Here is a 20,831-nt window from a genome sequence, read left to right on the forward strand (position 1 = left end):
CATTTTTACAAACGTCACATCTCCAATCGGCGGGGCCCGGCCGGGCTGTTTGTGGAAACGAAAAATAGATTTGTATACGTAATAATACACACACATTATGTCTAAGTCTATTCTCTTCACGTCTTGTGTACTTTGGTGTCGTTTATATAATACCTTTCGTTCTCAAAAGCTGCCAGACCGGGCCCCGGTTTGGAATGTGACGCCTTAGTATGTGTTTGGTACTGATAGGTCATCATCTTGGGCGAGAACGTCAATTCGGACGCATGAGAACTGAAACCCCACAAGTTGACACAAGTAACTTAAAAGTTGTGCCACTCACTTGACATATTACCAAGCTTTAAGCTTGTCTGGTACTGGTAGTTTAAATACAATCTGGGGGTGTACGTAGTCAATTTTGGGAGTATGATCACTAAAACCAAGGAGCTTTTATTGCTGAAACTCACTGATAACACAAGTTACTTCAGCTGTTCCACTCACTTGACGTACTCCCAGGCTTGTGACGGCAGCCCGCCCTCACAGCCGTGGTTGTTGAAGCCCTGCGCACAGCTGACCAGCTGCTGCTCGGACAGGTTCATGGGGGCACCGAACGCGATGGCAGTCACAGACTCCAGGCAACCTGGGCAACGTATCAGAGTAGCAGGGGTAACAACTTTAGCATAGGACTTGAGAGTGATTTTTAAAACATTGCATTCACATTATGGAAAAGGCTGTGGAAACATGAAACGTCACATGTAGATAGATGAAATCTCCTTGCCGAAATGATGCTTTATAAGTCCCCCTTTCCACGTTTCAAAGTTGGATTTGAATGACCCTCAATGTCCTAATTGGTTTAAAAGACGCTTTTCATCTTTGAATTAGTTTAGGAATCTCAGATGTCGCAGCCTCGAATGACTATACTATGTATGTCACTGCAGGAATTCACCTACACGTAACGTAAACTGCACATTTTGCTTTAATATTTTAACCACACATCACTATCACGAAAATATGCTTATCACAATCAAACGTCAAAGTCAATAGGTTCAAGCGTCACTCGTTGAGCTCTCTTTTCTAAGGTTATTCAGTGCAGTTCCTGTTCCTATGTATTTCGACTCTCACCTGTTGCAGAAAATGTCCAGCAGGACCCACAGTGCCCCTGGTCCTTGACTCCGGACACCACGCCGGGTTTGTCCCGCCAGTCCTTCTTCGCCGGGACGGGACCGGCCCGGGACTGGACCCGCGCCTTCTTCTCCCCTGTAGCCGAGCAGTTCTGAGGTGTCGTCATCAGGTACGCATCCCGAAATTCCTTGTGTCATACAGAATACAAGATTCCGTCATTTTTGGGCATCATAGCTAGCTGCACAAATTCAGTGACACTCTTAGAGCCTAGACAGGCAACATACCAAGGACATTATTTTACTTTAAATCTCATAGAAGGTAAGCCGGGTGACATTTAGATTTTGCGGAAACGTGATGGGGAAAAAAGAAGCTCAAAAATGCGCATTGGGTCGGCATTTCGGATCAAATTCTAAACGGGATATTCTAGAATTTGAAAAAAAGCTCTTTGACAACAATTTGCATGATATACAAACAAGCATGCGTATAGGCCCAAGATAAGAAAAAGTACTTTGCAATTGGGACTCAGCACTGAAACAAGTAATTTGATAGAAGAATACATATCAGAATGGTTCATGACATATTTCATAATGATTAAAAATCTGAAGTGCCCTACAGTGCCAGAGTGCTACAAGGTGGGTTCACACGTGCGCATATATTCAAGTCCGTATGAGGTTTGCCTCTAAAAGGCCCCACAGTCGCTAAAAAAATAATGGAAATTGGTCAGATAACATGCCAGTAGAATCAGCTAGTTGCAAACCATACTCCTCTGACATGCTATGTGTCTATGATTTTCTAATTTTCCAGCGACCTGTGGAGCTTGTATTGGTAGAGGCTAAGAACTCCATACGGACCTCATACGGACTTGAATATATACGGTCGTCTGAAACCGGTTGTAGACGGAGTTTATAGTCAATATGCAAACACGTCTGACATGTTTATGTGGCGTGTACTACGTCATAGTTCAAAAGTCATTGAACTTTTATTGCGTCTCGTGATGTAAATTTTTGTTTAAGGATAACTCAAGAGAATTTCATTGCATGCCACCGTTAGTAGCGGTTAACCTACAGAATGGGTATGAGTGTGGGTATGTCTTATGGGTGCGCAAAAAGTTGATCAAGGTGAAACGACGAAAAACACACAGTTGTAAGCGACTGACGAAGATCTATTCTAGTATCAAGCTATCAATCACATACGTGGGGATAGAGAGAACATTTCCGGGTCCTCCCTTTTCATGGACGAGAGTTCTAAACATTTGAAATGAAGTTGTACGTGTTTTTTCTCCCTTTTGATTGCCGTCCTGGTATATCTGTGAGATAAGATAAAAACAAAACTGGATGAACAAACCTCAAACGTCATGTCTGCAAACTTGTTGAGCTCGAGTTCGTAGGAGTGACCACCTGCATTGTGAGCGGCCACTTCCTCGGCGCTCTGCAAGAAAATTTCAAACCTGCGCTCGAACTCCTTCTCGTCTTGGTATGTCTTTCCGTTCTCCTTCATCCAAAGGTGAAAATCGTCTCGACTTGCCACAGGTACGGACGTGGATAGGTCGAGAATGGCGCTAAAACCGACCACAGCGAGCAGAAAAAGGCAAGCCATTTTTTAGTGCTCGAGTAGTTAAAATGGGGACGGACCAAATGGATCGGAGGGGTGTGTGAAAATGTGCAATAAATGTCCCATAGCAGACTTGTGTGAGGTTGTGATCATTACTGAAAAGAATAATTCATATTTATATCAGAATACACAGCGCGTTGACGAAGATCCCGGTTAACGTATTTTCAAAAGGACTGGCGTGCACAATTTGGTCTGTTATAACAGAGGTTAGCTTGATCAATGATGCATGTAATCGACAACAAAGGCTCGTGGGGGTCTCCAAATGATCAGCTGACAGTCCCGTGATTTTTTTCAGGAAACGGAAGGTCACATTGTTGGGATGACATTGATGACAATGTCAGGTTTTGCCTTGATCCCAAGTCTTCCATCTCAAGCTTTTACATTTCATAGTATCACGTTATACGCCCCTATGCCCCGATTGTAACCTGTATCAATACAGCAGGTGTATTTACGATATAAGTTTTCGCCTTTACCGCGACAAAGGGAAACTTTGGATAAGTCCCTGCATAAACAACTATTTATTGTCACCATTGGGCGTAGCTGTTGGTTACCATATACCAGGCTCCACATGTCACTGGAAAATAGTGGAGATGGTAGTAGTGCAAATTGGCTAAATAAAAAAATAAAAAAAACTATAAATTTTAGTTATCCGGCAGTTACTTAGAGACTGTACTTTTTGGTCGGCTAACGTTAACTACTTTAGTGTGTTCTGGCGACATGTGGATACTGGTAGCTAGAGTCTAGCTGTTGGTTAGAAAGTTTGGCTATTTCCGCACATTTGTAAATGAACCTAATTTCCAACTTGACGCCTTCAAGCAAGACAGAAAGCTGTTTATGTGGTGTGACCATAGACAAGGGGGCGTTACCTGCGCAAATATTGACCTGCCCAGGGTTATTATGATAACGACATAACGTCAGAAAATCGTACAAGCAGAAACAACTACAATATACTACTGATTCGCTGGTTTGCAAGAAATCATCAATTTTCGGAATCATCAATTCCCCCACATCTGAGCTCTCCAAGCCCGATTTTAGACAAGATCGGGGATTCCCTTGAAATCAACTCAGGTCAAAGTTGAAAATGACGTAACTCACTTTCCCTCCACCAATCACAGGCCAGCTATCGGGATTTCCCGCCCGCCATTCAGAACTTGTATTTTTGAAGGGTTGACTGTACGATTATGTACATTTTTCATCAGTAGTAGGCGACAAACAGCTACAACATGCTTCACGAGGTGCTACTGGCCCTCAGTGGATACCCCGGCAACATATTTGTAGAGAAGGACGGTAGTTTGGAGGTTGGTTTCAATAATTTGATTGTTTTCGATGATGGGGGAGGGGGGCGTTATGACATTTTATTTTACGGTGATAAAATTTATTAAAAGAATAGGTCACAGAAACTACTAATAGCATTAGAACCTGGAAGATTATTAGCACTAGCTAAGAAATGCATCTAGAATGTATGGAATATTGTTACAGAGAACCACATGCACTGTTGAAAATACGTAGAACTGATATGAATTGACATCTCGTGCATTTTTTGACTGTCTAAAAATGTCGAGATTTGCTTTGGGTAAAAGTGACAGTATTGTCGTGTGGCATAATGGTTAAGTTGGTATGACCCAAAGGCCCAGGGTTTGAATGCCCTGACATGCCACGATGTCACAAAATATCCTCACTTCACTCAGGTGGAATTGAGTTGGGTTGGTTAGGAACATCCCTTTAATAGGATGTAAAATGAAGGTCCTATGTAACAGTATGTTAGAGGAGAACCACATTTAAACAACCCAACACACTTATGGAAAGGTTTTCTTCCCAGTGTGATTTGATTTAAAAAAAAACAGGTGTGGGAAAAATTGGCATCCACACAATCTTTCTGTATTCCCCACACATCTGCTTGCAGATCATGACTACGGCAGTTTATTTGGATTTTTTACGTGTGTATTTTCAGGTTGTTCCAGATCTACCATTCATCCATCCCAGCGAGCAAGAGATCCTGTCTTCCCTTTGTAAACTTGGCACGTTCTACATGAAGTTCAAAGCCTTCACAACAAAGTATGGTGGGGCACCAATTCACCCTGGTACAGAGGAAGGTAAGTCAAATTAGTAGTGAATGTGTGATACTTGTGGTGTAGGAAAATGATGCTGTATTGTAGGTGCAGCAGTTGCTCATGTTTCCAGTATGTTAACAGTCAGAACACATTTTTGTAAGGCTTTGAGACACATTGGAATAAATGTTATTCAATGCAAATTGCAAAAAGTTCTGATAAAGGTTTGGTTTACCTTTAACATGGTGATGTCACTGGAAATGCAGCCTTTGCAACACAAAGTTAGGAGGGGAAGCATCTAATTTAGCTGTCTGTGCCTGTGTAGCTTGTAAAAATCATACCAGTAGCATGGGCAATGCTGTGTCCTTTTTAACATCCCCAATGGAGCGCAATTGACAGTTTGCGGTGGTGACTAGACCCGGACGCCCACTTTCAGTTCAATTTTCAAATGGCTATGGGAGTCGTGATTTATGATGGACTGGTGTAATATGGGTAAGACCTTGACTTTGCTGTAGATTTAGCATATTATAGAAGGCTTATGAACCTAACTTTTTAGTTAACTTTAAACCTGTGGTGATAGTTGTCCTTTTATTTAATTTCAGCCCACACCTCCGACCTCCATGGACTGTACCTGATCGCGTTCTGCAGTGGAGTGGAGAGAGTTCTGGAACCCTACAGACAGGCACTGCTCACCCTGGAGCGCGAGGTAGGTCTAGATGGTTTATGTACTCTCCAGCAGATATAGGGATCTGGCTGTATGGAGAATGATCCGGATCTTTACATCTGCTTGGAGCTTAATATTCAGATTTCTGTGATGAAGTTTGTAACTTTCATTCAACACAGCGAAATTGTGTACCTCGAATTTTTGGTTGGACATCAGTTTACTTTATTCAGGAGTGATGATTCAATTACCCTGTGAATTTTTGTAATTGCCTGGTAAGCGATATTGGCCCCTGTCTCTGTTGACTGGTGTACCTCTAATTGGACAGGTTATCCCTTTCATTCAACCCCAGCAAAACTTGCTAAACTTTGATATGGATCTTCGACACAGATAAGCTTTCATCCTAGTTCTGGATTCAAACATTAAATAACTTTTGTAAGAACTTTCACTAAAGAATCTTTTCACCATTCCTATTTGTTTGTTAGATCCTGGAGGACCCTCAGCTGACCGTCTTTCACGTCCAAACTGAACTGATGCAGGTAAGTTCCTTTATTTTTTGTTGTTTTGGAGGAACAGCATATTTGTATATGTAACATTTACTGAGACTCGGGCACATGAAAGATAGGTAGAAAACAGATATCAAACCCAACATCCCCCAGTCTATAATTTGCACTTCTGTACAGCTAAAGTTTGCATACCTGGTGGAGAGTTCAAAGTGGCAGATTTATGTCACCTGGTGGTTTAATGTTAATGGAGGTTACATGTCATTACCAGTATGTACAAAATTACATCTTTGATTTCTTCATTTATGTACAGTGCATTTGGTATCCTCAACTACGTGCCTGAAAATTATCATGTTTTTTTGTTAGGCTCTGCAAGCTATGTGCTCTGACTATGATATAACAAACTAACATTGTAACATTTTGTATGAGCTCCAATCATGCAGTCAATATGCAGTTATAAGTTCTAAGCTCCTCTTGCAGTAATGACCTTCTGTTATGTGTTCCTCCCAGTACAAGCTGCTATTCCCAGCCATTGCATCAGTGATCAGACAGGTGGAGAGCCAGCGAGCACACGGCTGTTACATCCTGGAGATTCTGCACAAAAACTCCTTCTGTGGGATGCCGGAGGTCAGGAGTGCCATGGAGATGTAAGTAACAAACTGTGCTGAGCTGTAATAGGTACGTTTCATTGAGTTGCTTTGCTGTTATGAGACTGTTGCTGAGTGGTAATTTTTATTTTTATTTTTTTTTCCAAAAAATAGGAGCGAGCGAATCCGTGAACCAAGAAATTAAATTGGTGTGGCCTTAAGATTCTATGCATATATATATTTGTACTTTGAGTGTAAGCGATTGCAGTTATGGCTATAATGGTAGCGTGCGCAGTCCAGTGGTTAGCAGCCCTAACTCTGGAACTAGAAGCCATCGGTTTGATTCTGGCCGTGTCGCTTACCTGACATGCACGCTACCAGAAAGGGTTGCAACCCCTAGGACACAACTTTCAGCTGTTCAGAGTTGTCAGCATTCATTGCCCTTGTTGAAAAAAGCTAGGGGAATTTCTCTGGTACAATAAACCTGTAAATACTGTATATTCTGTCTGTCTCCACTGTCACAACCAGTGGACACCTCTTTAGTGGGTTTGAGATCACTTTCACCTTTATTTCTTGCAGCTATGGCTCATGGACTTAATTGGTCTCATAAGTTACAAACACATATATGGTAACATTGAATGTAGCTCAGCTTTGTATGATCCTTTTATTGTCTGTGTATTTTCTTAACCAGCAAATGTTTACTCCATGTCCACAGTGTAACATGATCATAGTTGTTAACACTGACTAAACCTTCACTTCATCAGAATACTGTACTATTGCCATGGAGTGCTCTACAAGCAACTGTCAGCCTGGCTGCTGCATGGACTCCTGTTGGACAGATATAGTGAGTTCTTCATACACCAAGGAAAGGTGTGTACTGCGGCAAAACCTTCCTATTCATACATATGTCAATTGGGAAGGTAAAACTACTAAAATGCAGTGGAAAGAGAGCGATGGGCTCCGCCTTCTAATACCATACCCTAGACACAGTGGAGAACAACCCACTACCCCTATGATCTCAATAAGGCTATGAGACTCAAAATACCCCCTTGCACACTTGTAAACGCCACCACATTTAACTTCATTTTAAACCCAGGTACTGAGGTAGCAATAGTGCTACCTGAAATTTTGCAATTGGAACACCACTTTTCTCCCACCTACGTGCATAAGCTTTTATATTTATTTCTTGTGAAACAACCAGAGGGGCGAGTAAGAACAGAAAGAAACAACACCCCGACTCCCGGGATTCGAACCCGCGCCGAACCTGGGCAGCCGGATCACAAATCGAACGTGCAAACCGTTCGGCCAAAGGGCTTAAGCCGTTAGGCGTCTTCGGTTTAGCAGTCCTTGAACACCACTGTTACACTACTCCCCCTTTTCTTTTCAAGATTCGTCCTCGAATCTCCGAGATCGACATCCCTGTGTGGCACATACTAGCCTGTTAATCACAGGGTCGGCATGGGAACCAATGAAACAACCAGAGGGGCGAGTAAGAACAGAAAGAAACAACACCCCGACTCCCGGGATTCGAACCCGCGCCAAACCCGGGCAGCCGGATCACAAATCGAACGTGCAAACCGTTCGGCCATAAAGGCTTAAGCCGTTAGGCGTCTTCGGTTTAGCAGTCCTTGAACACCACTGTTACACTTGATTAAGATAAAACATATTAAGTAGTTACATGGGAAAGATAATGGATATTACATGTATAACCATTAACTTGGAAGTGGGGCAACCTTAAATGTTGATGGTGCAGCCTGAAAAAAGTATTTTGAGCACTGCATTTTTATCTCTGCACATTATGTTTCATTACACCTGAGCTTCAGGTTAGTTGTGCTTAACATGTTTTGTGTTGCTGATGCTGCAGGTGTTGGCAGATGCTGCCCGAGCAGGAAGCCAGGGTGATGATGATGACCTGGGGATCGGAGGGCTGTCAGGGAAGCAGCTGAGAGAACTCATGGTAGGCTTGATGTCTCTCTTTAGGTTGTCTTCCATCCTTGTTTTCCGAAATAGTTGATTTTATTGGGGTTGTAAGACAATACAATACTTGTGGGTTAGCAGAGGCTGACATTACAAACATCAATACACAAGATTGTCCATAAAATTGAATAATAAACAAAGTTTAATGTGGGAACAATTCACTGCTGCAATGCAGAGAGATTTTTTTGACTTAAATATCCTTGCTTGAACCAAAGACTGATTGATTCAAGTAAGTTATCCTTGATAGACTTCTAGTTCGCAGAATTTCTCTGCCTGTCATCCCCTACCACTATTCACAACAGCCTCTTGGAATTAAGAAGTTAAATTTGATTTATTGGATTGATGATTTGTACATTTAATAGCACATTGTTAGCAGATAAACAATCAGAAATCCAACAATTTTATCATTCTACCCATAAAAGTCTTGGGCAGTGTACATACCATACCTTTGCAAGTTGTATACTAGCTGGCATTTGTTGCAGATGGCCACCCAACACCAAGTCCACTGTTTTGATTTTCTAAGGTGTGTTCTGACCATATGTAGCTCCCCCTGCTGGTTGGGGTTTGGTATTGCACTATGCTGCACAAGTTCTGACCACGATTTACCCCTGAATATATACCATCTTGGAGTAATAAGATCTGGTGTGTGAACAATGGATAGGGTGGAAGGCTGATGTCCACAATGGATATGGGCAGTGCTAATGGTACAAAACACTGAAAGGCAACCTTGTATGTTTTACTAGTAACCTGCCATGCCAACAATATAGTTGTTATACCCTGTTGTGAAGTTGAGTTGGCCACCTGAGATGCCACGATGGATCCAGTTACAGCAGTTACTGACCTCTGGGAGTATCTGTTTCAAGTGGAGAAAAAAAAAGGAATGAATGGTGAAAAGGTGCTGCAATGTTAGGAACTTCCTGTGTCAACACCATTGATGCAGTAAGGTCATGGTCTTGGGCCAGTGCCCAGTACCACATCTTATAACATTCAACACTTTCTTATCATTTGTATTATACCATCCTCTCATCTTAATCCCTAACTGTTGCTTGTAGAACTGGTACTTTATAGTCACCAAGGATTCAAATTCAATTAGCAACAGTTGTCTGAAGTTACCAGATATCTTAGGACTATTGAGGCATTGAATTGACCAGTCCTCAAAATGGCTTCCAACCAATTGGGAAAGGACCAAAGAACCACGAGAACAGGTGTGTTTCTCCCAACAGTGGACTTCCGTTTCAGCAGTGGTCCACCCAGTGATGACAGGTGTTACAAAGAAGATGTCCAGGTTTCTGGTGCAAGCAGTGTTGATACCCCTTCCAGTGAGACAGGTGTAGCAAAGGAACCATGTTTGGAGTCCGTGCCAGAGCAGTCTACTGGAGAAATGGATCAGGGAACTTGTGTGTCCTCTAGTACACCACCAAGCAGTGAGGGTAACAGTGAGCTCAGTAATGATGACACAAAGACTGTGTCTCTCGCAAGTTCTTCCAGTACAGCACAAGTTGCAGCAAGTCCCTTGCCACCTAGTTTTAGTGGAAGTTCAGAATTTGGTAACACTGAGTCGGACACACTACTGCCAAGTGCGGATGTGACGTTTTCTGAAGATAGGACAAGCATCGGTATTTCATCACGGCAGTCAACACGCAGTATGGATGGCCAAATCTCCATGTACTTCTCAGGATCAGTGTCAGGAACGTCTAGTGTTGAGCCAGAGCTGATAAACCTGCATTTGCAGTCTGAGGATGATCAACCAACACCAACTCCAACCAAAACCTTCTACACGGAAGAAATGTCCACGAATTCCAGTCTATGTAGAAGTGAGATTTTGCCATCTTCATTAGATGACAAAGGTAGCACTGAAGAAGACCCGTCTTTATTGTCAAGTAGTGCAGATCACGGAAGTTCAAAGACACTATCTGACTCAAGAATTACTGAGCAACAGTCGAAACCTACAAAGCATGATGATGAATCATCAGATGAAGAAGAGACCGCATCTATACCTGATGTGCCATCCTATGAGGAAATTGAGCAGAGGGACCAGTTGCACACAGACTTCTTACAGCTTGCCCTCAAACTGATCCAAGACCAACATCAGAAGCGTAAACAGTTTCGGAAGGCCTTGCTGGCGCGGATGATTGAAATGCGAACGTGCCTTCAGAGGAAGATATCTAGCCAACACATGCTCGCCACAGTTCCATCCACAGTGGATGTGGTTTGGCAAATGTCTTCAGAAAAGCTGCAGGTTCCCATCAGCCAGTCCACCACAGTGGAGGAGATTATTACCTTCATGGCGTCCTACTTTGCCATTCCTGTGGAGGAGCATATCTTTCTCATGGACAACGACAGGGCATATCTGAACCCACTCATGACAATGGCTGCCCTCTACAACCCCAGTAACTCCAACAAGGAGTCAGCATTATATTCCACACAGTTTACCCTCGTGGCACCACACCTGCAGATGCTCATAACTCAGAAGAGTAAAGAAAAGCTCCTGGAGATAGAAAGAACAGCTCGGGTTAAACTGGAGAAGTGGCTGAAGTTTATCAACTATCAACGTGACTCGCCGGCTGTGAGCTTTCATGACATCCCCTGGCCTTCATGGCTGGAGGAAGACTTCATCACAGACAGTGGAGCTGACGTTGCGGACAACATCTCTAGCAGGATCTTAGGTGTAAGGAAGATGGACACTTTGAAAGAGAAGCAGGCTAAGTACAAAGAACTGCAGACTCAGTGGGACCCCGCAAACTTCATGTCAAGGTTTGGAGAGAAAATTGTAGCAGAGGACAAGGAGCACGTGGAAACAAGGCTGCACAAGATCAAATCTGATCTAGAAATTGTGTGGAAGATAACATTAGATGGCACTTTTGTATGAGATAAATTTTGAGTTAGTTTTAGCTATAGGTGACAGGCATGTTGACATTTGATATCCAACATGTGACCGTATTGATTCTATGAGGAAATTTGTGATTTGTGAAATTCAATATAAAGTTGTATACATCAATAAGATAGAGTAGATGGCTCAAGTTGCTGTTATAAGGAAGTGATTGGAAATTTTTAAAAAGATAACTAGCTTGGCCTTTGCAGAGCCAAACCCTTCTGATGTTCTGTCAGTGTCCCATAATGCTCATGGGGATGCACCAAAGCTGGTGTAGGAGTTTAGAGGAATTGATTTTAGCTATTGAAATGACTTTTTGTGTGCTGCAGAGAATAAAATGTCCAATAAAATCATACAGACAATTTTGCCTCATGTGTTGTTTGAATACAATAGCTAAAACTGCATGTTTGTGATGTTATGCTTTTATACGGAGAAATATTGCTCATAAAAATGGAACATGTAAGAAAAGGAGGGGTAAAGTTAGAAAATTAAAGCTGAGCTACATGCATGCATGACTATACATTAACACCAAAAATTGCAGGCAACCATCAGTCTTCATTCATGGCTCAAAATACTGGGTGCATGTTTGCCTCGGTGCACCTAGAATTTGCACTGTGCACCCAATTTTTTTTTTCTGTGGGTGCAATGGTGCACCCAAATATTTTTTTGGTGCAAAAATTTTTTGGTGACCCAATTTTTTAGGTTAAGAAAATTAATGTCAAGCCCTGTCATTCCTTTAAACTCAGTGCCATGATATGATTTGATACAAGTTGAAAGTTTTGCTAGGCAGAGTAACTGTGAAAAAGTCTTCATCCTTGTATTTCTAATCTTCAAAACTGTGCATCTGATTGTATGACAGCAAATAGCAGGAGAAGAAGAGGAGAGGAAGACGTATGTACAGTTTGCCCTGAGACCAGAGATGCTGCCCTCCTACATCCCTGTCAGGCTGGCTGAGAAGATCCTGTTTGTAGGGGAGAGTATCCAGATGTTTGAGCACGACAAGGACAGGCCCGCCATGAAAAGAACAGGTGAACATCAGGGACTGTTTGTCAAATTACAGATGGAAGCTTAACTTAATGATAAATTATAAATATCAGCTTTGTCCAATCTTGAACCATTCTTTCTATTGATCTTGACTGGTACATAAACTAATAATAATTGTGGTTGGATGTGTTGGGAAGCAAAATTTCAAAGACAGCATTCTTTTTCAATGTCTCTGTATGTTGAAGTATATCACTAGAAATACGCAAGAAGAGTAAAATGCTATCACGGGATCATATACGAGTGCATTTCTCTCATTTTATTAAAAATTTATTAGAAATGTAACAAGTGTATCAATATTTCATCCATGGAAAAATCTTATCGGGCAAGTGGGGTAGGACATGAGCTTGCCCAATCAGCACTTTCACTTGCCTGGGACAATTGGGCTAGGGGACTTGTGGCAAAAAAATACAAATGCTAATCAGTATCTGTTTCTTTTAATGTACAGGTTCCATTTTGAAAAACAGTGAGGACCAGTTTGCTGAAGAGCTTCATCAGCTCTCCAAGGCCCCTCTGTTCAACCTGGCAGCTTTTGAATCTGTGATTGACAGGATTCGGAAAAGTGTGGCCGAGGTATACCTTGTGCTTTGCTCATAATCATTGTAGCATAAATGTATGTTGTTATCATCATGGAGTACACGAATTTCTTACAAGGAAGAAGTTGAAAACCATATCTAGATGCTTGTTTTTTTTTTCTTTCAGCATTTGTGGAAATTAGTTGTTGAGGAGGCAGATCTAATTGGACACCTGAAGGTAGGTGTGATGTGTTTCCTCAGTTATGTCAGTAGTGTTTATGCACCCTTTTAGTCAACAAGAAAATTGAGCGAAAATCATTATGGAAAGGGAAAAAAGTGTAACATCTAACCCCCACAGGATGGGAAACAACAGACGTTAAACCGGAGAGTGAGTCTGTGAGTGAGTGAAAGTATGAACCTCAACTTGCATGACTGCCATCATGTATGTATGTCTATTTATGTAATATTGACATCCGACCTTGGAATACAAACCTTTTTGTCCTTCTTGACAGTTGATGAAGGATTTCTACCTCCTGGGGCGCGGGGAGCTGTACCTGGCTTTCATCGACTGTGCACAGAGCATTCTCAGAGGCCCTCCCACAAATGTCACTGAACATGGTAAACTGTTATCAAATTATGTACCGTGGGTGTCTTGCTGACACCCTGCATGTAAAATGACATCTTATCCAGTTGTATCAACACAACCTTGCTTTCTCGAAGTGGCAAATTAGTCAATTTCAGGAAAAGTAAGATTCACATAGACCGGTGCAATAGCTGAGTGGGTAGAGTGTTTGCCTTGCATTTGGTAAGTTGTGAGTTCATCCATGGCGAGACATACCAAAGATTGCACAATGTTGTGTGGCCCAGGGCTACTGAAACAGAGATAGGCATCACCCTATGCACCATCTGGTGTGGGAAGGACTTTAACTAACTAAAGTTTGACATTCTTGGCTTCCTCAGATGTGAATGCAGCATTCCTGCAGGCTGCCAGGGATGTGCTGCTGGATGATGATGAAGTCACACAGTTTCGTCTTTCTGTGCAGACCAAGGGAAAAGGACAGAAAAGTACAGTATTCTTTTCACCCCTTTATCACATAACGTTCCCAAATGCCACAAGAACCATTTGTTATGTATTGTTCTCAGGTTAAGCTAGTACTGTACATGATTATGACAGAGTGACCAGAAGACAGTTTGATGTCCTCATATCCGTCATATTTGGCAAAAATCAATCGGACGACGATTCTGCGGCAATCGTCGAGCCTTGCTTATGATAATAACTTTATTGCACAACAATTGTACAAGGTACAAAGTATGGCGTATATGTGATGGACGGTTTTCAGTTGAAAAATACATGCAACCCTCTGTCGCTCTTAAAGATGGTCGATCTTCTATCGATACGCCCGATGACAATGTGACAGGAGTATTAGTAAGTCCTGCCATCACTGAATACATGTGCAGCATGGTTGTAGATTGTCATTTCAAGGATTGATTTCCTTTCTAAGGACTTGATTTACTACTTACTGAACTATTTATTGCAGAACCTTCAGGACCCATACCATCTGGGGAGAGTGGGTGGGGTGTGTTGGGTCTCTCCTACTCCGTGCAGTGGCCACTGCATATTCTCTTCACTGAAGCTGTACTAGACAAGTAAGTGGCCTGTGGGTCTTTAAAAGATTTTACTCATTGATTCTTCTGGGATGCACTTTCTACTGAGCCCAGGTACATGTAGTTAAAAATATACAGCTCAACATAATTACACGGGACTGTATCAGTATGTCATTTGTGTGAATTGATGTCACTGTTCAAAAGCAAATGCCACCTTCTTTTGGCTGGGAAAGAATATTCAAGGTCTCACTCACTCACTATCCGTTGTTTGAATTATAAATGCTGCTGGAGTCCCTGACGCAGGTGTTGGCAGCAGTCGGCTAGTCTTCTCACCACGCTTCCATGTGGCTCTGTCCAGTGGGTCGACCCGTGCAAGGAAACTAAAAGGATGATTTTTCTGTTAGGTACAACACCATGTTCAGATTCCTGCTCAGTGTGAAGAGAGTTCAGCTAGAACTGCAGCACTGCTGGGCACTGCAGATGGAAGGGAAACACCTGGCCTCTGAGCAGTCAGACGTGGCCAAATGGCAGCTCCGAACACACATGGCATTCCTACTGGACAACTTACAGTACTATCTGCAGGTACATGTACATAGGTGTAACAGTTTCTTGACGCTACTACTAGCCACAAGCATAACCAATCAAGGTATATTCTGCTAGTGTCTCAATGGACTGCACTCCTATATGAGACAGCTATAAGTTATTGGGTGGGCTGATAACTCTCCCTTCAGAGCTAGGGGCTGAATTGTGAGGAGCTTACAGTCGTGGGGATAAATTGCAAGGGCCTGGAGTGGCTACTATTCGGAGCTGACTCTGGTGACCTCAATATACGACTGTCGCAAGGGTCTGGAGCGGCTGCCATTCAGCACTATGCCCAGTAACTCAGGAAACCTAACGGTGCACACCCCAGTTTATTTGGGGTCTCAAATCGAGGCTGCGCACCCCCAAGTCGAGAGGCCGTCTCTTCAAGAAAATGGATCTAAAGCAGAAAAGCCGTATATGGGAATGACGGATATCACTCCAGCTTTAAGAACAGCCGGGTTTCAGTTTCTTCACTCTCTCTACTTTTCATAATTTTGGGGGGAGAAAAGTTTTTTTCACGCAAAAAAGTATGCACAAAAAGGGGAATTTTGACGTGGAAATAAACCCATCACCTATAGTTTAGTCATGAAAATGACTGATATTGTCGGAAAGAGAATACACCTAAGATTAATCAGGCAAAAAATAAAGAAAATCGTAACACTGAGATTTTTACAATAACCCGACGCGCGAGGCATACCATCACGGCTCACAGACCGCATATGGACGGGAAATCTGGGTCAACGGCGAATCACTTCCAACGCGTAGAAATACAAGGAAGTGACCCTCGGGCCCAAAACCAATTTGCACCAAAAACACATTACTTCTTACGCTTTTTAGCCATACCAGTATTAAATGCCACTTCGCAGCAGATTATGAGAAATTTGAACTCAAACACGGACCCTCGAGACCCTTCCGTCACATTTTTCTCGCGCACTATCTCGGACCCCTGTCGCGGAAGAATTGGTGTGTGCACCGTTAATTAACACAAATTATAATTAATATAGAGTATGGCTTTAGAAAGTCATCTTCTATCATCATGCCAAGTTTGAATTGTCTGTGACATTTCCTTCTCGAATAGCAGGTGTTTGAAAGTTACCGTCTCCGAAGGCTAATTTTGTCACACCAGGCATTGGTACCATTCACTGTACATAATGCTTCTGACGTCACAATGGTTGTATACTCTTGAAGAGGTTTTAGCTCGTTAATTCAGGTTAAACAAACACATGTTGCCAAGGAAAAGGTAGGCATAGGCCAGTTCTTACGATGAAGTAGATTTCCTATCCATTTTAGGTTGGAATGAGCGATATAAACCACATGGAACGTAGTTTAGATAATGACGTCACAAAGCCCGCCGCAACAAGATGTATTAAAGTGACAACGATACCGTTTTAAGGTCCTCTCTTCAACGGAAAGCATATATGATTTCGTTTTTTGGTCATAGCTGGTAGGTAAGAAACCTAGCATTCCTGTCCAAGCGTTTCCGCTGCCGAAATGCATTTCATTTTGCAGAAAAACGCAGCCAAATGTTGAATTTGTGGCTAGGACGGAGTCCCATGCCGCACTTCTGGCAACTAGGGGGGATTAAATGGGCATTTGCTGAGAGAAGACTGTACAGTTACGTGTCGGTCCCGATGGATTACACAAGCCTTGGGATATACCTCCAAATTAGAGCGACTTATTTGTCTGAACATTGACTACCCTCGCGAGCCCGAACCTAAAACTTGATTTTGCTGGAATGAACGAAAGTGACGTTATTTGAAGACTTTTTCATTAAAAAAAGCATTCCCTTCAATGCAGGAGTCGCCATTAAACAGATAAAAGCTATTTCCAAGTGGCCCAGAGATGAAGTAGTACTAAAAAGATGTTTTGGTAAACATAACGCCATTGATGTCTAAGCATACACACTTTGAAGGTTATATGACTATGGTAAGGGGGGGGGGGGGGGCGTGGGGAGGGGGGCAAATCATGCATTTTATCAACATTATATAATCATTTCAAAAGTTGCGAATTCCGATTTTTTTTCTATATCATTTGGTCAAGGGTACGCACTTTACTGGGGAAAATGCAATTTGTTGACTTTCTTTGCTTTTAGTTTTTGTAGGAGGGGCCATATTAACGGTGCACACCCCAGTTTATTTGGGGTCTCAAATCGAGGCTGCGCACCCCCAAGTCGAGAGGCCGTCTCTTCAAGAAAATGGATCTAAAGCAGAAAAGCCGTATATGGGAATGACGGATATCACTCCAGCTTTAAGAACAGCCGGGTTTCAGTTTCTTCACTCTCTCTACTTTTCATAATTTTGGGGGGAGAAAAGTTTTTTTCACGCAAAAAAGTATGCACAAAAAGGGGAATTTTGACGTGGAAATAAACCCATCACCTATAGTTTAGTCATGAAAATGACTGATATTGTCGGAAAGAGAATACACCTAAGATTAATCAGGCAAAAAATAAAGAAAATCGTAACACTGAGATTTTTACAATAACCCGACGCGCGAGGCATACCATCACGGCTCACAGACCGCATATGGACGGGAAATCTGGGTCAACGGCGAATCACTTCCAACGCGTAGAAATACAAGGAAGTGACCCTCGGGCCCAAAACCAATTTGCACCAAAAACACATTACTTCTTACGCTTTTTAGCCATACCAGTATTAAATGCCACTTCGCAGCAGATTATGAGAAATTTGAACTCAAACACGGACCCTCGAGACCCTTCCGTCACATTTTTCTCGCGCACTATCTCGGACCCCTGTCGCGGAAGAATTGGTGTGTGCACCGTTAACTCAATTCTACAGCAATTGCCCCATGTGCGGCCAAAGGACTGTAGGTTTTGGATGACTCACCCGGGAAGGCATTTCGATAAGTGTGGTGGGTTCTTATAGGAATGCATGGTATAATTTGGCAGTCCTGTGAGATACCCGCAGGAACCAAAACTGAGTGCAGTAGAAGCCGCTTAATTGCACATCCCATGTGCCAGCGTATTTCGTGCAGTTATCCGGGTGGCGCAATAATGCAAAGTTATCTTGCTGGACCGCACTGGTTTGCGATTTGGGGATTCCATGCAATAAACAGAAGTGTGCGGTAATCTGTTGTGCAACTAACTGGCTTCTACTGTATAAAAAATGGAAGGAGGAGATACTATAATTACAACTATCTGGTATCAAAACATATAAACATCATACATGCAAGAAAGAAAAGAAGCTGGTCTTGTTTTGAATCAACTGTTTCCTTTATCAATGTTACATGTTATCATACAAAACATCAACTGTTTTGAAGGAATCTGCATCTTTTTTACACAGTCTTGGATTTACAATTTTCAAAGTACAACAGTTGAATGTATGCATTTTTAAAAATACATTTATATCAACATAACATATACAACAACGATCCCATATGTTGACATTAAGATCTTGGTCCATATCTACTTTGCTAAATGTATATATGTAACACCTTCCCAAAGTTACTACACCTTCCATGTTCCCACAAAGACAGCTTGCCTTGTTTTCTGCATGATCTTATTTGTATGTAAAGCTGTGACACTGCAATGCTGTACACATCACACTTGTTGCATCTATACAGATAAAACTCACACAAAAAAATATCATGATTACTGGTATGCAACATGACAAGCAACAACTTTTATATGATAGGTCCAGAATGCTACCTTCTCTGCACAGTCTATTTTAGCCTTCTGACATTCCCAGTACATTTTCTTTCCATTTTGCTATTTTTGGTACATTTTTCTTGCCAAAGTCAGGCCCTAAATTCAAAAGCATAAGGTTTCAACTACATTACCTGCACACAACACATCCATATGTGGTACCAAAAGATACACTACATAAAATGTAATCTGCATACTGTGGCAAGAAGGCAGAAGAACTGTAGAGGAAATATTACATTTGTGTTTAACTTAAAGATTTACGTAGCAGGACAGGTCTTAGTTGTGACGGCTACAACTGCAAGTTTTTCCTGCAGGCTGCAGAGTTTTTTTTTTCTTCCTCGCAAATTCTGTAACTCACACAGCATAAGCTGTCCTGATGCAGAGAACTATCCTTGTGTTGTTAGCCTGGTACAATAGTATAGTGGTGTCACTGGTGTGGTTTACTTCTTAGACTTGATGCCATTCCATGCCACCCCTACCAGGATGGCAGCCAGAGTGAAGCCCTGAAACACCACACGTGCTCGCATCATGGTCTGCAGAGGGAAAAATACAATTTCTTTTATTAAAAGAAGAGAAAGTAACTATCTCAAACAGATGTATTGGTTCCAATTTGGTTCCTTGCACAAAATAGCCACAACGTTGTCATGCAAGTTAAACTAGCAAACAACAACAGATTATGTGAAAGAAAAAGTATCCTGGTATTCAGAAGTATTATAGCTCTAGGTCGAGTCTCTTCTGTCTTCCTGACACTAGTGACAGGACAGAAGAAACTCTGGAGTCTGAATATCAGGCTGAAGAAAACGTGAAATGGTCCAAAACACAGTTTTTCAGTCACAACTGATCTGTATTCTTTGTTGTGCTATAAACATGATATGACTACCCTCTAATCAAAGGTTCAGCTTTTGCTGTTTTAAATCATGTTTTTAGGCCATTTTATTGGGTTTCCTATTTTGTCCTGAAATATCTGCCAGCAGAGATGAAAAAACATTGGGCAAAATAGAATTAGAAAGCCACAAGTATAATGTCCTTGCTATAACATGACTACTTGTAGCATATTTCCCATGAGATTTATTAGTCTTAATGAATTAATGAAAGAAAACACCTTAGATAGATAAGATAGACTACAATGTATGCCCATATACTTTGCTCTCACCTGTGACCTCCTCCTGTTCCCACTGCTGAAGGTGCTAATGCCATAGATGAGGGCTCCTGCTGTCAGAGCACAGCCGATGGGAACGGCGGGGTTCTCCATAGTCTTTCTCTTGAACTTCTCCCCAAATCCTTCTTGTGCAGGGGCACGCCATACCTGTCAGAAAGATACATTGTAACTACTGCAGTTGCCATTACCAGTGGTAGACAATGAATAAGTTGTGATTGACAATATGGATGTAAACATTATCATTTAAAGGATGTTCTTTTATATGATGTCCTTCAACCTTGGCTAAACCAAGGGGTTCTACTCTACCTTTAATGCCTACTTGTTCCTACAAATATGTAGTGTTTATGGCTAACACTTACAGTATAAACAATGAGGTTGTTTTTCAACCTCCTTGGTATAAAATAACAAGGTCAGCACAGCTGATTTTGTCAGCTACGAAACTAAAGTCCTAATTCATAAGGAAAGGTGAATATAGAACATTTAATGTCCTGACTCTTAAGTATATTCTCATTGTAAAAATGTGCGAAGAAACTTAGGATGAGTTCTCATACCCAAGATTTATCCCATCTCTAGCTATTAATTTAGGGGGCGGATTGCATAAGAAAGGCGATATCTCTTTTGTAAATTGCATAAGGGACATCGCTGTTACAGGGCCTTTATCTATCCTATTGCTTGCATCTCGCAGCGAAATCGTTTCGGAATAATGTTTCCACGTACCTGAAAACCTTCGATGTGTGGTGGTTGCTGTGGTAAGCCTGCGTAAGGGTTTGGAAGCGAAGAATCGTCGTAAGCATCACCGCTGGCAGCGTCCTTGCTGTTTCTGTCCGCCATGACTCTGCAGGTCTCCAGGCCAGAGGGAGGAATGATCCTACGTCATTTCGCCGTTTTCACTTAGAAGTTTAAGTACCAAT

General features: G+C 42.0%; 3 protein-coding genes across 4 annotated transcripts in view; 1 reads left to right on the forward strand and 2 right to left on the reverse strand.

The window, feature by feature from the left end:
• The window catches only part of LOC118410484 (pro-cathepsin H-like), a 4,195-nt gene extending 1,436 nt beyond the window's left edge, over positions 1 to 2,759 (reverse strand). Inside the window, 3 exon segments of the mRNA XM_035812223.1 lie at positions 474 to 616; positions 1,099 to 1,285; positions 2,443 to 2,759. Coding sequence (XP_035668116.1) covers positions 474 to 616; positions 1,099 to 1,285; positions 2,443 to 2,694 — 582 coding nt within the window. The 5' untranslated portion in view covers positions 2,695 to 2,759.
• A 1,048-nt stretch (positions 2,760 to 3,807) lies between these two features.
• LOC118410049 (gamma-tubulin complex component 4-like) overlaps positions 3,808 to 20,831 on the forward strand; it is a 40,220-nt gene continuing 23,196 nt past the window's right edge. The window contains exons 1-14 of one of the 2 annotated variants that reach the window (XM_035811522.1): positions 3,808 to 4,007; positions 4,661 to 4,802; positions 5,360 to 5,463; positions 5,904 to 5,957; positions 6,432 to 6,568; positions 7,273 to 7,378; positions 8,373 to 8,465; positions 12,217 to 12,385; positions 12,847 to 12,971; positions 13,101 to 13,151; positions 13,426 to 13,531; positions 13,874 to 13,978; positions 14,452 to 14,560; positions 14,923 to 15,100. In XM_035811522.1, the coding sequence (XP_035667415.1) occupies positions 3,933 to 4,007; positions 4,661 to 4,802; positions 5,360 to 5,463; positions 5,904 to 5,957; positions 6,432 to 6,568; positions 7,273 to 7,378; positions 8,373 to 8,465; positions 12,217 to 12,385; positions 12,847 to 12,971; positions 13,101 to 13,151; positions 13,426 to 13,531; positions 13,874 to 13,978; positions 14,452 to 14,560; positions 14,923 to 15,100 (1,554 nt within the window). In that variant the 5' untranslated portion in view covers positions 3,808 to 3,932. The remainder of the gene's footprint in view (positions 4,008 to 4,660; positions 4,803 to 5,359; positions 5,464 to 5,903; positions 5,958 to 6,431; positions 6,569 to 7,272; positions 7,379 to 8,372; positions 8,466 to 12,216; positions 12,386 to 12,846; positions 12,972 to 13,100; positions 13,152 to 13,425; positions 13,532 to 13,873; positions 13,979 to 14,451; positions 14,561 to 14,922; positions 15,101 to 20,831) is intronic. The other variant, XM_035811523.1, reaches the window with a different exon arrangement.
• Positions 18,306 to 20,814, reverse strand: LOC118410053 (HIG1 domain family member 2A, mitochondrial-like). The gene is made up of 3 exons (XM_035811530.1): positions 20,638 to 20,814; positions 19,915 to 20,067; positions 18,306 to 19,294 (listed from the first exon to the last, which is right to left on the reverse strand). Exons 1-3 carry the CDS (start codon positions 20,749 to 20,751, stop codon positions 19,202 to 19,204), a joined length of 360 nt encoding a protein of 119 aa, XP_035667423.1. The 5' UTR covers positions 20,752 to 20,814; the 3' UTR covers positions 18,306 to 19,201.

This window comes from Branchiostoma floridae, chromosome 2 (assembly GCF_000003815.2).
Source record: "Branchiostoma floridae strain S238N-H82 chromosome 2, Bfl_VNyyK, whole genome shotgun sequence".
Classification (NCBI taxonomy): Eukaryota; Metazoa; Chordata; class Leptocardii; order Amphioxiformes; family Branchiostomatidae; genus Branchiostoma; species Branchiostoma floridae.

Bases quoted from the DNA above. Each gene is read 5' to 3' on its own strand.
- LOC118410053 (XM_035811530.1), bottom strand. From the start codon at position 20,751: ATGGCGGACAGAAACAGCAAGGACGCTGCCAGCGGTGATGCTTACGAC. The intron at 20,068-20,637 runs GTACGTGGAAAC...TCTTTCTGACAG, and splicing joins CACACATCGAAGGTTTTCAG to GTATGGCGTGCCCCTGCACA. The intron at 19,295-19,914 runs GTGAGAGCAAAG...TTCCCTCTGCAG, and splicing joins GGAACAGGAGGAGGTCACAG to ACCATGATGCGAGCACGTGT.